This window comes from Pelophylax lessonae (genome assembly GCF_965119305.1).
Source record: "Pelophylax lessonae genome assembly, chromosome: 2".
Taxonomy (NCBI): domain Eukaryota; kingdom Metazoa; phylum Chordata; class Amphibia; order Anura; family Ranidae; genus Pelophylax; species Pelophylax lessonae.
In genome coordinates this window covers 455,347,956-455,371,994 of record NC_138769.1, presented here as the reverse complement: position 1 = coordinate 455,371,994, position 24,039 = coordinate 455,347,956, and the positions used below count along the sequence as shown (strand labels likewise).

The window sequence follows — 24,039 nt, the reverse complement described above, 5'->3', positions numbered from 1 at the left end:
GTTGGTATCTGGACATCCGAAGGGGTGTGAGGTATGATGTATAATAAATGTCTGGGTAAGTCTATCAGACAATTTCGGGGACATCTTTTGGATGTTGAGCCTTTTATTGTGATTCCAAACATAATGTTATAGTCTTGCATAATGTTATACAAGACTTTATTTTATATGCTTCATGTCAGTCCTACATGTAATGTACCTTTTCATGTATATGTTGAGCAATTTATTGAATGCACTGATATCTTACTTCTCTGTCAATAAAAAGTTTAAAAATGCTGTCTTCAGTTTACACCAAACATGCCTACTGTTACTGTGGCTATCCTGCAATCATCAGTACACAGAACATTTCAAGAAGGCCTGGTTTTTGCCTGATGTCCAAGGCAAATTGTAATCTTGCTTTAATGTACTTTTTAGACAGCAAAAGCCTTTTTCCTGGCACACCTCCCATTCAGGTAAATTGGTGTCATTTATTTTACGGATTGTAAATGCAATGCATATACTGTACTTTGACAGCAACTGTTGCAAGAGTAACCTGCAAATTCTGGGGTTTTGTAGACTTTTTTTAGCATCAAATGGTAAGCTTTGACCATTGACTGACCGAATTTGCTGCGTCAGTCAGTCCTGGACAAATTAACAGTTGTTTGAAATCTTTGCCACTTGTAAATTATTTTCCTTACAGTGGAATAATTGGCTTTAAATCATTTGATCTTTTTAAATCCCTTGCCAGACTTATAGATAACCTTCATAACCTTCTTTCTGAGGACCCTGAAAAGCTATTTTAAACTTAACATGACACTGCACACTGACCCTAGATATCTGATATTTAGATATGACAGGTTCCTCCTGCTTACTGATGGAAGATATAAAGGACATTGTACAATCAGATTGTATAGTGTATGGCCAGCATAAAGCTACATTCACACGGGCGTTTGTGTGTGGATACTTTACGGAATTTAGAGGGGGCCTCTGGATGCAGCAAAAGTCTCTGTAATGGTCGGAAATATAGTAGCTGATTTACCTGCAGCCAAACCACCACAGAAATGCTGATTCTGGGCGCACACTGGCCGTGTCCAGGGTTGGTATTTGCATGTAACCGCTAGGATAAATGGTTATATACGAACAGCAGCAGTGCCTGCCATTGATTTGTACACATTACAAATCTGACAACCTGCCACTGACATATGCATCTGTTCACACACAGTGTGTGCAGGAGCGTTTACAACCGCCAGCAAGAATCTACTAATTATTGCCAGTGACCGCACATGAATTCTTGTGTGGATGTTGCCATAGTGCCCTTTCACAGGGGTGTCTTCAGTTCAGACGCATTTAGAAAAAAAAAACCTGAATACTGGTTCAGGTTACATTAGTTTGCACATACATTTTCAGTTCAGTTTACATTAATTTTAGTTGTTGAAGAAACTAATCATGGGTGACAAAAGTATAAACAAAAAAAATGTTTCCTTCCCAAAAGCGGATATAAACAGAATGGACGTAAACAGATGACATCCATTTTACATACATTCAGAATTTGGGCATTAGGGTCAAGTTCTGGGATCTTGTCTTTTAAGGATTTCAGATGAGAGAAATGCTGTGTAACCTCATTCAATGAGTGTGGGAAGTTCTATGTGTATTTGCCTATCAATAGACTGAACAGTGAAGTTGGACGCCCTACGCCCTGTTTTTTCCATACCGCCTGAGCATGTTTTTAGAGTGTAGGAAAAGAATGCAGACTTATTCTGTTTTAAAAAAAAACAGACCTGAACCAGTGTAGGCGAATGTTCACCTGTTTACATCTGCATGTCTGTAGGAATGAAGTGCTGTCCATTTTCCATCCAAAAATGGACAGATGGAAAAACCCCAAACGCAATGCCCATGTGAAAGGATTCTAATCTAAGGAAAACTAATCTGCAGCACCTCATCCTAACTGTATTTAGGTAGTAGCATATTTAAGTATTTCCACTTGACAGATATGCATTTTTGACCATTTTTATGTTTTGATAATGAATACACTATGTCAATTGTATGTGTCATTTGTTCAAGTATCACTTTTTTATCTGTAGGTGCTATTTGAATGAAGATCTAATGTTTGCTTGTTCAAAAAGGTTGAAAAAGTCAATAATTTCCATTAGGCGTTCTTACTTTTTCACATGACTGTCTGTATAAAGAACAGCACAAAGATTAACAATAAACTGACTTGGTGCATTGCTACTGTTAACATTTTTTTTTTTAGATTCCAGTTTTTTGTGGAGCATCTCAATCATTATTAGGAAATCCTAATCAAGAATATGAACATTTTGGAGATGATGGGTTAGGAGATGCGGGAGAACCAAACAGTCCAGGACTGGAGCACATACAAGAAGAGGATGCTGTCCATGCTTTAATAAGGATAATCAGTCAGTATGAGGGCCAAGTAAGATGTTTTAATTACTGTTCTCTTACAATGTGAGAAAGAAGCTCAGCTGATATTGTACATACAGTGGGGAAAATAATTATTTGATCCCCTGCAGATGAAGGGTCTATAATTCTTATCATGGATGTATTTTAAATGATAGAGACCTAATATTAACCACAAATCCAGAAAAAATGCACAAAACAAATGCTATAAATTAAATTCCCAAGCAAAACATGACTTACTTGGTGGAGAAACCCTTGTTGGCAAGCACAGAGGTAGAACGTTTCTTGTAGTTGGTGACCAGGTTTGCACACATCTCAGGAGGGATTTTGGTCCACTCTTTACTGATCTTTTCTAAATTCTTAGGGTCCTTTCACACAAGCGATCTGATCAGATCCGCCTGTCAGTTTTTTTTGGCGGATCTGATAGGATCCTCCATACATCCCTATGAAGCAGCGGATGTCAGCTGAGACATGTCCACTGACACCTGCTGCCATCCGCATTCGATCCTGTCCGTGAAATCCGGACGGATGGAAACCCTATTTTCCATCCGTCCAGGGGATCGGATCGGATGAGAGAGGACAGGCGGCCTGCTCTGATCCGATTCCCCCAGATGCGGCTCTGACTCCTCCCTCTCCGCACACAGAGCGGAGAGGGAGCTGTCACCTGCTTGCTCAGCGGGAATCAGTGTATCGATTCTCTGCTGAGCAGCACGGATCCACCTACGGAGGCAGACTGTGTGAAGGAAGCCTTAAGGTTTATTGGCTGTCCCTTGGCAAACCAAAGTTTTAGCTCCCTTCATATATTTTCTATAAGATTAGGGTCTGGAGACTGACTAGGCCATTCCATGCCACTGCTTTGTTGCCATGGCAGTATGTTTTGGGTCATTGTCATGCTGGAAGACCCATCCATGACCCATCTTCGATGCATCTTCAGTGTTCTGGCTGAGGGAAGAAGGTTCTCATCCAAGATTATACAATACATGGCTCCATCCATTGGCTCCTTAATGTGGCAAAGTCAGCCAGAACACTGAAGATGGGTCTTGGATGGGTCTTCTGGCATGACAATGACCCAAAACATACCGCCAAGGCAACAAAGAAATGGCCTAGCCAGTCCCCAGACCTTAATCCAATAGAAGATTTATGGAGGGAGTTGAAACTTCGAGTTGCCAAGCGACAGCAAAGAAACCTTAAGGATTCAGAGGAGATCTGTAAAGGAGAGTGAACCAAAATCCCTCCTGAGATGTGTGCAAACCTGGTCACTAATTACAAGAAACGACTTACTTCTGTGCTTACCAAAAAGGGTTCCTCCACCAAGTACTAAGTCATGTTTTGTTTAGGAATCAAATACCTCTTTTACTGAACTGCAACTCAATTTATAGCATTTGTATTGTTTTTTTTCTGGATTTTTGGTTGATATTCTGTCTCTATCATTTAAAATATATCTACAATTAAAAATTATAGACCCTTAATTTCTTTGTAATGCCCCGTACACACGTGCAGATTATCTGAAGACTTTTGTCTGCAGACTTACCAAAACCATATAATATGAGGTCAAACCTAAACACTTTCAATTTGTATGCAATCCGGCAGGCCCTTGCACTACATAGAAAAGGTAAATCTGAAGACAAAAGTCTTCAGATAATCTGCACGTGTGTACGGGGCATAAGTGGGCAAACTTACAAAATCTGCATGGGATCAAATAACAATTTTCCCACTGTATATATCTGTCCAACAATTTAATCTGTTAGGCCCAAGGCACGAGAAGGTTAGAAGGTGGAGGCGGCACTTATTACTCCTTCCTACTGCTGGATTAGCACTCCTTGATACCAGAGTCTAAAAGACTATAGGAATCACAACCGTTCAGTAAAAACTTCAGTCCTGATTTTCTCTAGTGCTCCCCTTCAGTTCAGGCGTCTGAGCAGGAAATATGAACAAACCCTACCAAACCATCATTTTGTTATTTACTTTTATGCCATGAGTGAATACTTAGTTTACTTTAAATTCAACCCCACTGTCCTTTTAATGAATTTGATACATAGTTACATAGTAGGTGAGGTTGAATAAAGACAATAGTCCATCCAGTTCAACCTGTGTAGGTGTGTGTGGCTGCAATCATCTCACATACCCCTGAATGTTCTGATCCTTGAGATGTACGTCTAGAAGTCTTTTGAAAGCCACCATATTACCTGCAGAAACCACCTCTCGTGGTAGAGAATTCCACAATCTTGTAGCCCTAACAGTAAAGAACCCCCCACGTTGCCTAAGGTTAAAACGCTTCTCCTCTAATCGCATTGTATGCACCCGAGTCCTCATGCAATCCCTGCGACTGAACAGCTTTTCTTCTAAGCCTAGATCCCCATTGAGATATTTAAAAATTGCTATCATGTCCCCCCTCAGGCGTCTCTTCTCCAGGGAGAATAAATCAAGCGATTGCAGACGCTCCTCATACTCAAGGTCCTCCAATCCCCTAATTAGTTTAGTTGCCCTTCTCTGGACCCTCTCCAGCTCCAACACATCCCTTCTGAGGACTGGTGACCAGAACTGGACAGCATACTCCAGATGCGGTCGGACCAGAGTTTTATAAAGTGGAAGGATTATAGTCTTATCTCTGGAATACATCCCTTTCTTTATGCATGCTAATATTCTGCTGGCTTTGGCAGCTGCCGCTTGACATTGCATGCTGTTGCCTAGTCTATCATCCACCAATACTCCCAGATCCTTCTCCATTTTTGATTCTCCCAGGGGTTCCCCTCCTAACGTGTATTGTGCTTTTATGTTGCTAGTCCCCAAGTGCAAAACCTTACACTTCTCCACGTTAAACCTCATTTGCCAAGTCGTTGCCCACTCCGTTATTTTGTCCAGGTCATTCTGTAGGATATCTGCTTCATGCTGTGCTGTTATTGCCCTGCCTAATTTTGTGTCATCTGCAAAAACTGATATTGAACTACAGATCCCGTCCTCAATGATGTTTATGAATAAACTGAACAAGGTTGGTCCTAGGACTGAGCCTTGGGGGACCCCGCTTACTACCTCAGACCAGTCTGAGTATGCGCTGTTTATTACCACCCTTTGGACATGCCCTTTTAGCCAGTTCCGTATCCAAGAGCAAACCCTGCTGTCGATACCTGCAGACCTTATTTTATAAATTAAGCGCTTATGGGGAACTGTATCGAACGCCTTAGCGAAATCCAAGTACACCACATCCACTGGTCTGCCCCTATCTAGCTCACAGCTCACCTCCTCGTAGAATGTTAAGTTTGGTTTGACAAGAACGCCCATTTGTAAACCCGTGCTGGTTACTACTAATGATGTTGTTGTCCTTAGCAAACTCTATGATATAGTCCCTTATCATCCCCTCCAGAAGTTTACATACTACTGATGTCAGACTGACAGGCCTATAATTTCCCGGGATATGCCTCTGGCCCTTTTTGAATATCGGAATTACGTTAGCTTTCCTCCACTCCCCTGGTACATCTCCTGTCCTAATACTGTCCGCAAAGATCAGGAACAGTGGTCTGGATATAACCTTACTGAGTTCCTTGAGTACTCTCGGATGTACGCCATCCGGGCCTGGTGATTTGTTTGTGTTAAGTTTATCCAGCCTTTCCCTGATTTCACCCTCTGTTAGCCATAGTGGCAAGTCCTGTGTATTACTACTAACCATACAGTCATGGTCAGTGTACCCCTCCTTTTCCTGTGTAAAGACTGACGAGAAAAAAGCATTCAGCATGGTTGCTTTTTCAGTGTCCTCTGTAACCATCCTCCCATCATCGTTAATTATGTGTGCAATATGCTCTGCCCTAGTTTTTTTGCTGTTGATATACTTAAAGAATTTCTTTGGGTTTTTTTTACTATCCTCCGCTATTTGTCTCTCAAAGTCTATTTTAACCATCTTGATTTCGTGTTTACACTTCTTATTTGCCTCCTTGTATTGGTCGAAAGCCAATACTGTGCCTTCTGATTTATATTTCCTGAAGGCCAATTTTTTTCCCCTAATAAGATTTTTAACGCTATGGTTTAGCCAGCCAGGTTTGGCTTTGTCTCTTCTAAATTTATTTCCCATAGGAATGCACTGCAAGATGCCTTTGCTTAATATATTCCTAAAGCATTCCCATTTTTCCTCTGTGGTCAGGGATCCCAGGGTTCGGTCCCAGTTTACCCTTTCCATCAACGAGTACAATTTTGGAAAGTCTGCCCTTCTGAAGTTTAGTGTTCTTATGTTCCCCACTTGCCTTGCTATATTGTTATTTACGCTAAATGTGATCATCCTGTGATCGCTAGAGCCCAGGTTGTCCTGGACCCCTACCTCGGAGATTAGGTCTGGGTCATTAGTGATCAATAGATCCAGGATTGCGTTTTCTCTAGTAGGAGAGTCCACCAACTGTGACATGTAATTATCCTGTAAGGTTTCCGTGAATAGCCGGGCCTTCTGTGAGTGTGTAGTCCCCTCTTCCCAGTCAATGTCGGGATAATTGAAGTCCCCCAATATGATGACTGATCCTAGCTTTGCCACTTTACCCAAAAGTGCTAAAAATTCCTGCTCTACCTCCTCCCCTTGTTTAGGTGGCCTATAGCAAACCCCCACAATTACTTTCCCCTTTTCTCCTTCCCTATGGAGTTCTACCCATACGGATTCTAACTCCATACTCATCCCTTCCGTAATGTCACTCCTCTCTATCACCTTTACATTATTCTTGACGTAGAGACATACCCCTCCCCCTCTTTTTCCTATCCTGTCCTTCCGGTACACTGAATACCCTTGGATATTTGCCAGCCAGTCATGTGAGGGGTCGAACCAAGTCTCTGTTATTCCCACAAGGTCTATGTCCTCCTCATGTACTAACATTTCCAACTCAACCATTTTATTAGCTAGGCTCCTGGCATTAGCATATACCCCTCTTAGTTTTACGGAAGATAAACGTGATTGGTGGTTATGTTGATTCCTGTTTGGTCTGCGGTTCTACCGATACAAGCAACAATAAAAAAAATTAGTTTAGTTCACTTTTTTTTTTCTTTTATAACGTGGTAAGGGCATTGGAAATCAAATTTCTATTTTACACACACTGTGGCTTATCTGTTCAGATGCTGGAGAGCACGAGCATTATGGGGTCTCCAATTATGGCAGTGCTTCTCAACTCCCGTCCTCAGGACCTACTAACAGGCCAGGTTTGCAAGATCACTGAAATACATCACAGGTGATATAATTTGCTGCTCAGTGATTGCAGTACTCTAGTCTGCATCTCCCCAAGGTAATACTTAAAATCTGGCCTGTTAGTGGGTCCTGAGGACAGGAGTTGAGAATAACTGATCTATGGGGTTGTTTACTTAGCAGTGCTTTGCTTCTTACTTCCTTAGGAAAGAGAGCAGCACATCAAAACTTGTAGAATATTGGGCCTAGCACCAAATGCACCCCATAGACCATTGGAGTGAGGCTCACCAGGCTGTTCTTTTCCCTGGCTTCTCTCTGTAGTTTAGTGTGTCTGCAGTTCATCTGTCACTATGCTGACCTGCTTTGCATTGTCCCATGCTTGAGTTTTGTTTATATTTATATATTACAGCTACTTATATAGTGCTGACAATTTACAAAGCACTTTAAATATACTGTACATTGTACATGCACATCAGTTCCAGCCCCTTACAATCTAGGGTCCCTAAATCATACCAATACATACACATACTAGGGCCAGTTTTAGACAGGAGCCAGTTATCCTACCAGCATGCCTTTGGGGTGTGGGAGGAAACTAGAGAACCTGGAGGAAACCTATGTGGGCACAGGGAGAACATGCAAACTCCATGCAAATAGTGACGTGATTGGGATTCAAACCGACAACTCTTGTGCTGCCAGGCGGATGTTCTAACCACTGTATTATTATTATTGTATTTAATAATTTATTGCTTAAATAAATTATGTAATGGAGAAATGTGAGACAGAGCAGGTAACTACCGTTTTCTGTATTTATCTGTGATATTTTCTTTTTCTGTGTGTTTTGTGTAATAAGATCAGCGTAGTAGCAGTGGGGCCCTTGACCAATCTGGCTTTGGCAGCAAAAATTGATCCTACTCTCCCAAAGAAGATTAACAAATTGTATATCATGGGAGGGAATATGGAAGGTAATCATCCTTATGAATCTTATTATTATTGAAGCTTCATGTGTATGACCAGCCATAGACAAGCAAATATCTGAGACGATCAGGCAGGGAAACAGCTACCTCACATAATAGCTGGTACCTGATCCAAACCTTATTTGGTGCATAAATTAGGATCATCATTTGCTTTTATTGAGCTATTTATTATTATTATTATTTTTTTTAATAAATCTGTTGGCTTTTATGTAAGGTACAAAAACTGACATCACACAAACAGAAAATAACATGAACACAAACTCAAAGTGCACTTGAATAGGGCAGTAAGCATATAGAGGGTAAATGATGAGGGACCTTGGGTTTTGGGGAGCCTCTAAAGAATGTAAGATTGCAGCTTCCAAGGCAGTAGCGGATTTGGACATAGCCACCACTGGGCCATAACCAATTGGGAAGCTATGTAAAATTTATGGCAATCAGGAAGGGCTAGGCCACCCCTAGAGATGGGTTGCATCAAGGTGGTCGGTTTATATCTAGGGGGTGGAGTCCCAACAGAAAGGAGGAAAATAGTTGATTCCACCCATTTAAAGAAAGATTACAGAATTCATTGTGGGGATTGTTAAAGGTCGTTAAACCTCAGAAGAATCTTCATCTTTAGTAGGCTGATGCAGTCTAAAAGGGACAAAGGCAAGTTCCCCCATGCTTTTAGTTGTGCCTTGACATCTTAACCACTTTAAGACAGAGCCTATTTTTGACACTTTTTGTTTACAAGTTAAAATTAGTATTTTTTGCTAGAAAACTGCTTAAAACCCCCAAACATTATATATATTTTTTTTAGCAAAGACTCTGGAGAATAAAATGGTGGTCATTGCAATATTTTTTGTCACGCCATTTTTTGGAAACATTACGAAAAATCCTATTTCACTGCATTTAAAAAAAACTAAACAGTAAAGTTAGCCCATTTGTTTTGTATATTGTGAAAGATGTCACGATGAGTAAATAGATACCCAACGGTTAAAAATTGCGCACACCCGCGGAAAACGTAAGGCTACGTTTTTAAATTTTTTTAATGGTTACCAGTTTAGAGTTAGAGTGTAGCTCTTTTTTTTAAATGATTGCTCACACTCTGGCGATCGCGGCGATACCTCACTTGTGGTATCCTAGCGATTTAATTTGCGGCGCAACTTCAGTATAAGTTTTCTTTCGTGCGCGGGCTAACGGCGACGGGGGTGGCTAAATTTTATTTTTTTTCCTATTTACTGTTTTTTTTTTTTTTTTTTTAATTTTAACACAGGTTTTAACAAAAAAAAAAAATCTGATCACTTTTATTGCTGTCACAAGCAATGTAAACATCCCTTGTGACAGCAATATTGTGACAGGTACTCTTTATGGAGTGATGGAGGGTCTAAAAGACCCTAGACTCCTCCACTACACTTCCATGTATTCAAAACGCCGAAAACTGCATTTTTGAATACACTCACTTTTTAAAACTGCCGCCTTTAGCAGCCGAGGAACCCAGATGTGACGTCATGGACGCCGCCTTCGGGTTACGTCATCGGAGACCCCATCGAAGCCACATCCGGCTTAGATCGGGACTCCATCCAGCCGGCGTATGCGCCAGCTGGGTGCTTGGGTCTCCCGGTGGGGCAGAGCCGTGGAAGGCGGCAGGAGGGGGGGGACGTCCCCTCCTGCTCCCCGGGGTAACGATTGAGCGGCTCCTAAGCCACATTGGTCGTTACCGCCGGAAAGCTGACCGCCTGCTCTAAAAAACGGTACTGGGATGATGCCCCTAGCTAGAGGAATCATCCCAGTACAACCACGCAAATCAGCCGACGTAGGTCTACGTGGCTGGTCGTAAAGTGGTTAATACATGAGAGATTGAGGTCCAATAGTTACATTTCAAGAAACAGTCATCTCCAAATATTTAAACACTTCAACCCATTGTATTTGGAGATTAGATGAGGCAGATTACCGGTAATTGCCATCTTTATTGCATGTTCTAAAAGCCATGAGCAATTGTGTTATTTGGGATGCTAGGCTTAAAAACACCTTTCTTTTCCTACATCATGGGACACAGAGCCATAAATCACAACATTTGGGTTATATAGCCAAGGATGTCCTACTATATAAACCATCCCACACAGGAAGTACCTCCGTTTTTTTTTGCCAGTGTCTTAGGCTCCATGTACACGGGACGCTGGAAATGGCCGTTTAGGAGCAGTTGGGCGTTTTTTTTTTTAGAAGCTCCTGAACCCATCTACATTTTATCTTATCTGTCCATGTACACCAGGTCGTTTGCGGTCGTTTGCGGGCAGTTGCGTTCAGGGACTTTTTTTAGAACGCAATTATTTGCGTTCGAACGTGCGTTTCCCGGCGTTTCAAACGCAAAAACGCGACCGAACACGTCCGAACGCGTCCGGACGCGCCCGAACGCGATGACCCGCGTTTGGCATTCGCGTTTTTCCATTTTAAAGGGGAATCATTTTTTTGACCTCTAGGAACGGTTCTAAACGCAAACGCCCGCTAAACGCGGGTACAAACGCGACCGAACGGACGTTTCAAACGTCCTAAAAATTTCAGCATTCAAAGGGACTTTTAACAACGTCCCGTGTACATGGAGCCTAAAGGTGATGGAGAGTCTCTTCACATATTTTTCAAAGAAGAAGAAATAAGATTATGCAATATACCCCGATCAAAGCCCACTGAATCTAAGGGGTTAGCTATCAGATCGATTTAAAAAAGTCAGTAGACTAAAAAGATGGTACCCGAGCCTCGGGAAGCAGTTAAGAGGTTTTGCCTGTAATGGTGTCCCTTTTAGGCGCTGGACCCTTGGTAATACCAAACCCCAAACGTGCTCCATGCAGGGTGCTCTACAGGTCCAAGGCCATGGCCCCTCTAAAACAAGGGGACCCAGTCCTTGAAGGTCAGCAAGACAAAGCTCACCGTGATGGGTGAAGATTGGATTCCTGTTTCAAACATAATCCTGCCGCAAATCTGGTAAATCCAATTTAAAATATTTACACATACAGCAAATGTAAATATTTTATGCACTGTTCTCTTTAAAAGATAACAGAGACCGAGTGCCATGTGGGTCTCTGCATGAGACTATGGATGTTAAGCCTAGGCAAAATACATCTTGTTAAAAGCTCTGGCTTTTCCTCAGGGATTAAATGTGCCAATTGTGATAATATGAGTTTGTACAGTTGTGGGATTGATGCAAAGATTGTTTAAACATGATTTCTTTGCTTGTTTGACACATTGTTTTTACCCTGGGCTGATCACCTGAAAGGTATCAGCTGTGACAAACCAAATTCTGCTTAAGCTGCTCTCACCCCATGTTGTTGTTTTCGCCTTGGTGCGAAAGCACCTGCGTGTTCATCTCTTCCCTCGATAGTGTGTCTGTGGCGAAGGCCCATTTGCGCGTGCAAATCTTCACCTTTTCAAACGGGCGTATGCCGCATGGAGGGGTTTGAAAGCGATTGGTGTGCACGTGGACGCCACGTAGCACGCCGCATATGCGCAATACAGCATAAATAGGCGCGATTTATAAGGAACTGTTTCCAACGTGCTAGCCTCTGTCAGAGGCTGAAGGGGACACAGGGCAGCAGCAGCAGCTGGGTTGCGTGGGTCACTGTGGGTGTACGTTACTGGCACAAACAGGTCCTGTACCTTTGGGATAATCAGTGCTGTGTGTGATAAGCTGTATAAGCTTGGCATAAGCCTTGAGCACACTGAAGTTAGTACCTCAAGTTTGTCTTGCTATGAAGCAATGTTTGCCCAAAAGATGGCTAGGGGGGGCACAGTTGGAAGGGGCACTGTGATGCCACCGTCAGGCCTTGAAGGTCCTAGCCATGCTTCCTCTGTGTCTACTCACCCTGAAGAGCCAGAGGTGACTAGCCAATATGAGCCATTACGGTTGTCAGGCATAATAGCTACTCCAGGTGCTTCTGCCGCAATTTATGTCACTAAGGATGATTTGGCATCAGCATTACCCAGCCTTGAGGGTAAGATTGCTGGCATGATTGCAGCTTCACAAGGAGGGAGGAAACGTGATAGATCCCCTTCACCTGAGCCACCCCCTGAATCAGTTCAGGATTGGGCAGAGGATGTGGAAGAAGTAACGCATGATGACCCTATAGAAGGTCAAGCTGAGGTTTCCACTTCTGGGGAGTCAGGGTCAGAGGAGTCTTTATAAGCCTCTTAAACTCAGAGATTGTTAGTTCGTCTCTTACTGAAATGGTCCAGTCTGGATACAAATTTCCTCCTTTAGAGACGGCTGAAGTCTCTTTTTCCTCTCTAGACTCATTGTGCCCTCCTCATAGTCCTCAGACATTTCCCATACATCCGTTCTTGTAGCAAGTAATGTATAATGATTGGGATCATCCTGATAGGATTTTTGTTCCTCCTAAAAGGTTTTCTCTATTGTATCCTTTGGAGCAAAAGTTTACTAAGAAGTGAAATATACGCATTGTGGATGCTGCCATTTCTTCAGTAACAAGAGTTTAACCTGCCCTGTGGATAATGCCCAGGTTTTATAATTAATATTCCAGCAGATAAAATTTGGAATCTTTATTGAAAGCCTCCTTTGCTGTTGCAGGATCTTCGATACAACCAGCAGGAGCAACCATAGGAGTTTGTCAATCTTTAAAAGACCATATGAAGCGAGTGTCCAAGACAGTTCCTTCTCAAGTAGAGTCTGTGGAAGATCTGTCAGATTTGCCTTGCACTTTGTTTTGGAGTTGATGCTCTTACGGACTCCATACGGCAAATGTCACAGTTTGCTCTGCTGACAGTGCATATGTGCAGAATCGTTTGTTTAAAGAGCTGGTCTGCGGAATTACCATGTAACAATTGGCTGGCTTCCCTATTCAGGGAGAAGGATAAGTATATCCAAAGGATCTCGGGAAGGGAGGTAGAGTAAGTTGCTACCTGAAAAAAGGAAGAGCAAGCGTCCCTTTTTTAAGATCCCCAGCACTAATTCTACCAGTGCTTCTAATTCCAGAACCAAGCCTTCAGGGCAGGGACAGAAAAAGCCCTGGGCCCAGAGATCAGCCAAGTCTTCCTCTAAGCCTGCTCTGTGAAGGGGCTGCTCCACTCCCTTGGGTGGGGGGGAGTCTGCTTCGATTCTCAAAGGTTTGGGTGGAACAAGACAACTGGGTTATCTCCACCATCTCACAGGGGTACAAACTGGAATTTTGGGTGTTCCACATCCTTCGGTCTGTAAGGTCAAGTATACCGAAGAATCCCCTAAAAAGAAGATCTGTCTTTCTGGTGTTGGACCAGTTGAGGGTCCAAAGAGTGATAACGGAGTTTGTGGAGAACAAAAAGTTCAGGGGTTTATTATTCAAACCTGTTCATAATCCCCAAACCAAACGGGCATGTGAGACCTACAGTCAGGTCCATAAATATTGGGATATCGACACAATTCTAATATTTTTGGCTCTATAATGGATTTGAAATGAAACAAACAAGATGTGCTTTAACTGCAGACTTTCAGCTTTAATTTGAGGGTATTTACATCCAAATCAGGTGAAATGTGTAGGAATTACAACAGTTTGTATATATGCCTCCCACTTTTTAGGGGCCAAAAGTAATGGGACAATTGGCTGCTCAGCTGTTCCATGGCCAGGTGTGTCTTATTCCCTCATTATCCCATTTACAAGGAGCAGATAAAAGGTCCAGAGTTAATTTCAAGTGTGCTATTTGCATTTGAAATCTGTTGCTGTCAACTCTCAATATGAGATCCAAAGAGCTGTCACTATCAGTGAAACAAGCCATCATTAGGCTGAAAAAACAAAACAAACCCATCAGAGAGATAGCAAAAACATTAGGTGTGGCCAAATCAACTGTTTGGAACATCCTTAAAAAGAAAAAACGCACCCGTGAGCTCAGCAACACTAAAAGACCCGGAAAACCACAGAAAACAACTGTGGTGGATGACCGAAGAATTCTTTCCCTGGTGAAGAAAACACCCTTCACAACAGTTGGCAAGATCAAGAACACTCTCCAGGAGGTAGGTGTATGTGTGTCAAAGTCAACAATCAAGAGAAGATTTCACCAGAGTGAATACAGAGGGTTCACCACAAGATGTAAACCATTGGTGAGCCTCAAAAACAGGAAGGCCAGATTAGAGTTTGCAAAACAACATCTAAAAAAGCCTTCACAGTTCTGGAACAACATCCTATGGACAGATGAGACCAAGATCAACTTGTACCAGAGTGATGGGAAGAGAAGAGTATGGAGAAGGAAAGGAACTGCTCATGATCCAAAGCATACCACCTCATCAGTGAAGCCTGGTGGTGGTAGTGTCATGGCGTGGGCATGTATGGCGGCCAATGGAACTGGTTCTCTTGTATTTGATGATGTGACTACTGACAAAAGCAGCAGGATGAATTCTGAAGTGTTTCGGGCAATATTATCTGCTCATATTCAGCCAAATGCTTCAGAACTCATTGGACGACGCTTCACAGTGCAGATGGACAATGACCCGAAGCATACTGTGAAAGCAACCAAAGAGTTTTTTTTAAGGGAAAGAAGTGGAATGTTATGCAATGGCCAAGTCAATCACCTGATCTGAATCCAATTGAGCATGCATTTCACTTGCTGAAGACAAAACTGAAGGGAAAATGCCCCAAGAACAAGCAGGAACTGAAGACAGCTGCAGTAGAGTCCTGGCAGAGCATCCCCAAGGATGAAACCAGTTATAAACACGCCCCTAGGGACACATTTAAAGAGGAAGTAAACCCTCCTCTGACACTTATGACCTATGATAAGGCTTACCGATAGGTACTGTAAATATCTCCTAAACATGTACCGTTTAGGAGATATTTACCTTACATGCAGCCAGTGACGTCACTGGCGCATGCGCTCTGAAGGAACGGCCGCTGGTGCCATTTCTTCAGAGACTCGTGCCTTGATTGTCAGCGTGCGCGGGAGTGACGTCACCGCGGCTCCGGCCAATCAGATGGCCGGATGCCGCGATCCCGGAAGACGGGCGACTGGACATGTCGCCCGTCAGAGGTGAGCGGATGGCAGGGCGGGGGCTCGTTCTAAGGTAAGTATTTCATAATGAGCTAGTATGCGATGCATACTAGCTCATTATGCGTTTCTCTTTCAGCTTTTAAAAAAAAAAAAATAAATGTAACTGAGTTTACAACCTCTTTAACCCCTGCCTCTCCAATAAAGTTAACCCCTTCCCTGCCAGTGTCATTTTTACAGTAACAGTGCATATGTATAGCACTGATTACTGTAGTAATGTCACTGGTACCCCCAAAAGTGTCAAAAATGTCAGTCATGGGTCCGATCTGTCCGCCGCAATGTCGCAGTCCCGCAAAAAAAAACGCAGATTGCCGCCATTACTCGTTAAAAAAAAAAACACCAAACATGACAGAAATCTTTCCCTTAGTAAACGCAATAACTTTTGCGTAAACCAATCAAAATACGCTTATTGCAATTTTTTTTACCAAACATATGAAGCAGAAAACAAATTGGCCAAAAATGTTAAAAAAATTTTGATTTTTACATTTTTTGGGGGGAATTTCATATAAAAAAAATTTGAAAAATATTGTTATTTTTTCAAAATTGTCGCTATTTTTTGTTTATAGCGCAAAAAGTAAAAATCGCACAGGTGATCAAATACCACCAAAAGAAAGCTCTGTTTGTGGGAAAAAAAGGACGTCAATTTTATTTGGGTACAGTGTCGCACGACCGCGCAATTGTCCGTTAAACTTACACAGTGCCGAATCACAAAATAGGGCCTGGTCAGGAAGGGGGTAAAATCTCCCGGGGCTTAAGTGGTTAAATAACCTCAAATTAAACCTGAAAGTCTGCAGATAAAGCACATCTTGTTTGTTTCAATTTAAATCCATTGTGGTGGTGTATAGAGCCATAAAGATAAGAATTGTGTCGATGTCCCAATATTTATGGACCGAACTGTATTCTGGATCTCAAAGCTCTAAACCAGTTTCAGAACGTTCGTACTTTCTGTATGGAGCCAATTTGTTCAGTCAAATCCTCCCTGCACGGAGAGGAAATTCTAGCATCCATAGACATCAAGGATGCATATCTTCACGTGCCTATATTCCAGGCTCATCAAGGGTTTCTACGCTTTGCAGGGGAAAACGGTCATTTTCAGTTTGTGGCCCTAACCTTCGGGTTAGCTACGGCTCCAAGAGTGTTCACAAAGATCCTAGCTCCAGTATTGGCTGTTCTACGGTCCCGGAGGATATCTGTAGTAGGATATCTGGATGATCTATTAGGGATTTCCTAAAGATGCCATACGGCGAAATATATTGATGTCCGCCTGCCTACACTTCCTTACTAACCAGTGACGTCACTTCCAGCGACTTCGTGGAACGCACGCTGGCCGGCTTCTCGGAGCGTTTAGAGAGGGGTGAGCCCATTACATGGTTGAGGAAAGGGGATGCAATTGATATGCGATCTGAGCTGGTGCCTGTCAGGGCACATTCTATGTAAGCCTAACTATTGATGTGTGTGTAGTGGTATTTAAATATTCAATAAAACAGTGTTGCACTATTATGGGGGTCTCTGTTTTACCTCCATATAATCAACATCAGCCATCTGAGAGGGATTAGAGAGGTGCAGACCCATCCAGGTGTCCTGATTGCTAATAAGGCTGTATGGCCCCTGGGGCTTCTGTTGAGCAAATTTATGAGTCTTATCACGAAGTGGAGCACTTCTATCAAAATAAAAAGGCAGGGTGTAGGTGATGGCATTTATTGAGCACTAATTTATTCCACTTAAGAAGACTTCTTTGTATGTGGACTGTGAATGCTTCACCTTTATTCATTTCTGCTGGTTATATAGCAATAGTGTATTGCTGTGTTCACATTATTTGCACATTTGTATGTTATTTTACATTATATCTACATTAGCCATCACTTAACAGCACCTGCTTTATATGTATTATATTAGTAATAGATCGATCAGCTTCGGCTCTAAGCTGAAATGTCCTCCAGACAGTACAGTTCCTTGAATGTCTGGGTTGGATTCTGAACTTGGCAAAGTCAGCATTACAGCTGGTCCAGCGTCTGGAATATCTGGGTTTCCTTGTGGACACAGCACAGGCAAAGGTATTCTTGCCAACAAGAAAGGTCACAGACCTGAAGGATCTGGTTCGGTCTGTAGTAAAGGCTGAGATATCCTCGTTATTGGGAAACATGGTGTCTGCATTTGAGGCAATTCCCTATGCTCAATTCCATGCCAGACCCTTGCAGAACAATATTCTGTCTACATGGACCGGAAAGGTTTAGTCTCTGCACTGGTCCAGGTCTCTGGTACCAAGAGTATGTCAGAGTCTGAATTGGTGGTTGGTGACCAGAAATCTGGAGAAGGGGAAATACTTTCTTCCAGTAACCTTGAAGGTGGTGACTACAGGTGCCAGCCTCTCCAGCTGGGGAGGGGTTCTGGAGGAAGCCACTGTTCAGGGGAAATGGTCTTGGGTAGAGATAGGTCTTCCCATCAACATTCTGGAAATCCGAGGAGTCTGTCAGGCTTTGAAATACTGGACGCCCAGACTTTGGGGTCACCCTGTCAGGGTGCAATCCGACAATGCCACGGCTGTGGCTTATATCAACCATCAAGGAGGCACAAAGAGTCAGTTAACCCAGAAAGAGGTGGATATCATCCTGATATGGGAAGAGAAGTTTGTGCCATGCCTGGCAGCAGTTTTTAATCAGGGAATAGAGAACTGTCAAGCAGACTTTCTGAGCCGTCAACAGATGTTTCCGGGGGTAATGGTCCTTACATCCCGAGATTTTTCAATCAATCTGCCTACGCTGGGGGGTCCCAGGCGTAGATCTGTTGGCATCCAGGTTCAACAACATGTTGGAGATTTGAGTCCAGAACCAGGGATCCACTAACAGAGTAGATGCTTTAGTGACTCCTTGGTAGGAGTATTGCCTGATTTATGCCTTTCCTCCGGTGCAGCTGATACCACGTCATTTGCGCAAGATCCAGCTAGAGGGGAAACCAGTATTCCTGGTAGCTTCGGCATGGTCGAGGAGGGTTTGGTATGCACAAATCCAAAGGTTGGCAGGGACAAGGCCTTGGGCCCTTCCACTGCGTCTGGACCTACTCTCTCAAAGTCCGATATTCCACCCTCAAAGTCCGATAATCAACCCTGCATCACAGTCTCTGAATTTGACGGCTTGGCTATTGAAATCTTAATCATGAAGGAGCAGGGTGTATTTGGCCCTGCAGTTTATACCCTGATAAATGCTAGGAAACTAGAAGCATTTATTACAGGGCCTGGAAATCCTACATTACCTGGTGTGAAGCAAGGAAATGGCATCCCTGCAAATATATCATAGGGAGAATTCTAGCTTTCCTTCAAGCAGAGGTAGATATGAAATTAGCCTTAAGCACTATTAAGGGGCAAATTTCAGCCTTATCGTTTTTTTTACAAGAACCAATCGCTTCCCATTTGTTGGTTCAGACCTACGTCCGGGAAATGTTACATTTGCTTACACCTGTGAAGCCACCATTATGTCCTTGGGATTTAAATTTGGTGCTGGCAGTTTTACAAAAACAGCCTTTTATAGCCCATAGGGCAGGTTACCCTGGTTATTCTGACAAGTAAACAGGTCTTTTGGATTGCGATAACTTCGGCTAGAAGGGTATCAGAACTAGAACTCTTTCCTGTATAGAGCCATTCTTGATTTTTCATCAAGATTGGGCGATTCTACGTCTAGGTTTTTTGCCCAAGGTGGTGTCCGCCTTTCATTTGAATCAGGACATTATACTACCTTCCTTTTTTCCAGATCCTCACTCAGAGGAGGAAAAGTTCTTGCATTTTCTTGATGTAACGAGAGCACTTAAAGTGGAGTTCCACCAATTTTAATAACTTGGATTACATAGATGTATGTTAACAAAGGTGTTGTAGAGTATTTGATCAGGAAAAATAAACTATAACACTAGCAGCGCTAATAAAAGGTCCATTGAATAAACCAGTGTCCTTAATGACTCATAAAACATATGTAGTACAGTCCATGCAGTAGGCACAATTCACCAGGGTAGGGGAGTGAAGGGTCTTGACTGTTCCTCCAAAAATGACACCACACTCTAGTGCTCCCCCCCTTTAGATGAAACACTCACCAGAAACTGGTGAATGTAGAGCCTTAAATCCACCAATCAACGGGTGTGCTGATCACTGCTGGGCTGCACCAAAATCCTCCTTCCTCCAGAATTCCTCCGCTCAAAGTTCATGCAATTGAACAAAGTGGGGGCAACAATAGTGTAATTCTGCAAACTTTTATTAAAACTACACACAGTAAAAGCCCCTCTCCCCTCAAGATGTCTACTCACAAGAGGGTAATGGAGTGAAGGCATAAAGGATCAAAATATGCACACTGGATGACCGATTCGAAACTTTCCTGCAATCCCATAGGAATCACGAATGGTGTCCTGTGCGAAATATTCTGCGACCGCGCACATCAGCTCTGACGTTTCGTCCTCACGACTTCCTCTGAGAGCCCATGTGTGCGGCGCGGTCGAAATGCTTAAATAATGACGCCAGCGCATGCGCACCTGCGTCCGCCTAAAGCGTCACCCGGAAGTACACCTCTTATTAGCTGCACAGCTTACATCGGTGCTCCGATGTACAGACGTGTAATTCCGGCCATGCGTGATGACGCACATCCGCCGGCGACCTCCAGCCCAATAGCTGATGACAACATCCGGTTATGTCACCGGATGTGCGCACCATCGGGATGTTCCGATACCTTCTCTGCGGACACCCTATTGAATCGAGCCCAGGAACCTAATACAATCCGAAGAGCGCCATATACCCTCAGGATGCATAAGTCCTCCCACTCGACTGTGAAATTATCATCAGCCTATATCTATGGGGCAATTTAAAATGTATTTCTGATATGCAGCATCCATATTTCATACTATATGCCTTACACTTTACACCGGTAAGTATCATAAGTACAACTGCAATAAAAACAAGATAAACGCATCAGGCATCAAATATGCGGTCTGGTATATATGAGTAAATAAACCAAATACTTCCAATCATAATATATGGATAGCAGATAATATACATAAAAAATAAATATCTGAAACTATTAAAAAACCTTAATTTAAGAAGGATATACTATGTAAAACCTATAATTAAAATATTTTTACACAAACATGAAATCAGTCTGAATATCAACATTGTATATAAAAATGAAACCTTAAAACAGACATTAGAAAAAAGACATAAAAGGGAGAGAAAAATGAAGAAGGGATGGGCCTCAGAGACCTCAATAGTAGATGTTACCACATATATATTTTGGGAATATGCTGCCAACAACAATCTGGATAGGAACTACCTCTAAATATTAATAATTGCTAATAAAGCAGTTGATATCCAGATCAACATTTAGACCCTTGGGGTATAAACTATCCGTCAGATAAATCCAGTGTGTTTCGCGTTTCGATATTTCGCGAACTCTATTTGAGCCCCTCCAAACCGGTTCCACTTTTTCTATACCCCAAAATTTGAGGTGAGTAGGATCACTATTGTGGAAATCTCGGAAATGGAGTGACACACTGTGATCCTTGAACCCATTACGAATGTTAGTAATGTGTTCCGACACTCTCGTGGTTATTGTCCGTTTGGTCCTCCCAATATAAAGAAAATTACAGGGACACTGCAAGCAATAGACCACGTGAGTGGTATTGCACGTAATAAGGTCTTTTATTTCAAAGGAAAGGCCATTAGATGGAGAGGTAAAATTGGTGAAATTCCTCAAATGTGTGTTCACCTGTTTACATGTCTTACACCTCCTACATGCAAAGAAACCAGCTCTTTCATCCCAGAACATAACTGGTTTCTTTGGAGGGTCTAGTACTTTTTTTACTACCTGGTCTCCAAAGGTTGGTCCCCTTCTATAAATGAAATTTGGAGACTCCGGCAGAACACCACACAGAAGCTTGTCCATGCGAAGCACAGGCCAATGTTTTTTAAAAACCTGTTCTACTTCGCGATGTTGTGCACTGAACTGTGTTATAAAGCTCCACTCGTGTTCCTGTGTCCTTTGTTTGACCGAATCCCTCAGGCACTCTTCCTGCGTTAGTAAACCTATTTCAGTAATTGTCTTATCCAATTTGGCAGTTTCATACCCTTTTTCCAAAAATCTCTCCTTTAAAATTTGGGATTGTTCAAAATAGTCCGCCTCCAGGGTGCAATTCCTTCTAACACGAAGGAACTGTCCCCTGGGAATGTTCGACAACCATAATTGATGGTGTCCACTCTGGACGGGGAGATATCCGTTCCGGTCGGTCGGCTTGAAGTACACTTGAGTCTTCAGCCCACCGTCCAGAAGGAATATCTCCACGTCCAGATAGTGAATCTTTTCGCGGCTCCAACTGAAGTCCAACTTAATGTTATTGGTGTTAACATTAAGTTTGTCACAGAACTCCACTAGAGAGGACTCGGTCCCTGCCCACATAAAGAATAGATCGTCGATGTAGCGACGATACATAATCAACTCTTCACGTTGGGCAGCAAAGATTGACCGGTCCTCCCATTCTCCCATAAATATGTTAGCTAGGCTGGGAGCGAATTTCGCCCCCATAGCCACACCTTTCTGTTGCTGGTAGAACATGCTATCAAACCAAAAATAATTATGTGCTAGGCAAAAATCAAGGGCATCCTTCAAAAACCGTTTTTGGATATCAGGGATATCGTCCCTTTTACTAAAGGCCCAATTGAAAGCGAGCAGTGCATCATCATGTTGAATAATAGTATAGAGAGACGAGACATCTGCTGTAACTAGAAAGATGTCCCTGTTGCTCGGTAGCTTCACCTCTCTCAAAGCTATCAAAAAGGCCTTAGTATCCCTCAGATAGGACCTCAGCTGTACTACACTTTTTTGTAAGAAAAAGTCTAGGTACTCTCCTAGCCTAGATGTTACAGATTGAATACCATTAACTATTGGTCTGGCCGGAGGGTTGACCATGTCCTTGTGGACTTTAGGTAACGTGTAAATTGTTGGTATTCTACTATAGCTGGGTACCAGATAGTGTTTCTCCTTCTTACACAAAATCCGATTTTGGTACCCCCTTTCCACAAGTGCTCCTAATTCCCGTCTATATTGTAAGGTGGGATCAGTTCTTAAAACCCTATATGTCTCACTGTCCGCAAGCATAGTAGAGAGCTGGGTGTGGTAAAACTCTTTTTTGAGAAGTACCACCCCACGTCCCTTATCAGTGGGCCTTATAATTACGTCCTTTCTCTTTTCGAGTGCTTCCAGCCCTTCTTGGATGTGTCTTGGATTAACACATTTCTTATTTGGGATTTCTTTCAAATCCCTAATCACAAGATTTTTAAACACTTCAATGTGCTAGTTGGACGATTGTTGTGGGTTAAAAAGTGAACAATTCTTAAGCCCACTATCTACTCCTACTGTATAATTGGTTAGTCCCGCTTTGGGAGCTCCCAAAGTGCGGGCAGGGTTCAAATAATATTTTTTCAAATTAATTTTCCTTACATACTTATGAAGATCTATATAAACGTTAAATTTGTTTACGGGTTGGTGTCTAGCACATTTCAAACCAGCATGTAGGATATTCAGCTCTTTATCGGTTAGAGATACCTCTACGGGACTCTATACGGAGAATCAAACCGGGGGGCAGACTGGTAACCATACCCCATATACTGACTTTGTTGGTCATCTCTATGGGATGGCGCGCCCTCCGGTTTTTGTACAGTTTTGGCTCGTGCCCCAGGTGGTCCTGCTGATGGCCTAGTCGGACCTCTAGGCGTACTCGGGCCTGGGGTAGCCAGTTGATTAGTTGAATAATTGGCCGCTAATTCAGTTTCATTCTGTACCCTCTGATTAGGGACAACCCCTGGATTTTGCCAGAGGTAAATTGAATTGTTTTTGAAATCTCCCAAATCCCTATAATATTTTTTAACCTTTTTCTTATGGGTGTCTTTATCTATTTTTTGTAATTTTTTCTTAATGTCTGAATTGAATTTTAAAACTATTGGAGAATCTTTATCCTCGTCTAAAATAATCTTTAAATCTGCTATTTTCTTTTCAAGAATTTTCATTTTTAATTTTTTCCTCTTTATTATCAGTTCCTGCAGCTTGATGCCTACGTTGTTAAAAAAGTCCAACCACTCCTGGGTGGAAGTCTCATCATCGAGGGCATCTTGGGGGATTACCTCCCACCTAAGGCTCCTCATGATAATTTTCTCTTTAATGTACTTCTCGAAGGTACAGATGTCCCACCACGTTCTCACTTGTTTCTCCAGGGCGAAACCCAAGATGTTTAAATTTGAAGTGAGATCGTGCGAGACATCAGTGACAAGTTCCTCCGAGAAAATCGAGTCTACTTCCAGTTGCCTATCTCTCAAAAAGGATATTGCATCCATGGCAGCGGAGTTAAAACAAAGAATATGCAAACAAAGGAGTCAAAATATGGGTGACCAAAAACAGGTCTCATAAAGTGGCTCACCCCGCGCACAAAAGAACAAAGTAGATAACAACACGGAACTATGAAGACGCATGACTGCATGGACTGTACTACATATGTTTTATGAGTCATTAA

At 42.6% G+C, this 24,039-nt stretch overlaps 1 protein-coding gene across 3 annotated transcripts in view; it reads left to right on the top strand.

The window, feature by feature from the left end:
• LOC309545864 (inosine-uridine preferring nucleoside hydrolase-like) overlaps positions 1–24,039 on the top strand; it is a 51,879-nt gene that overhangs the window by 20,224 nt on the left and 7,616 nt on the right. For 2 of the 3 annotated variants that reach the window (XM_082245268.1, XM_082245269.1), the window contains exons 4-5: positions 2,228–2,407; positions 8,391–8,502. In XM_082245268.1, the coding sequence (XP_082101394.1) occupies positions 2,228–2,407; positions 8,391–8,502 (292 nt within the window). Of the gene's footprint in view, positions 1–319; positions 450–2,227; positions 2,408–8,390; positions 8,503–24,039 lie in introns of those variants that run through there. The other variant, XM_082245270.1, reaches the window with a different exon arrangement.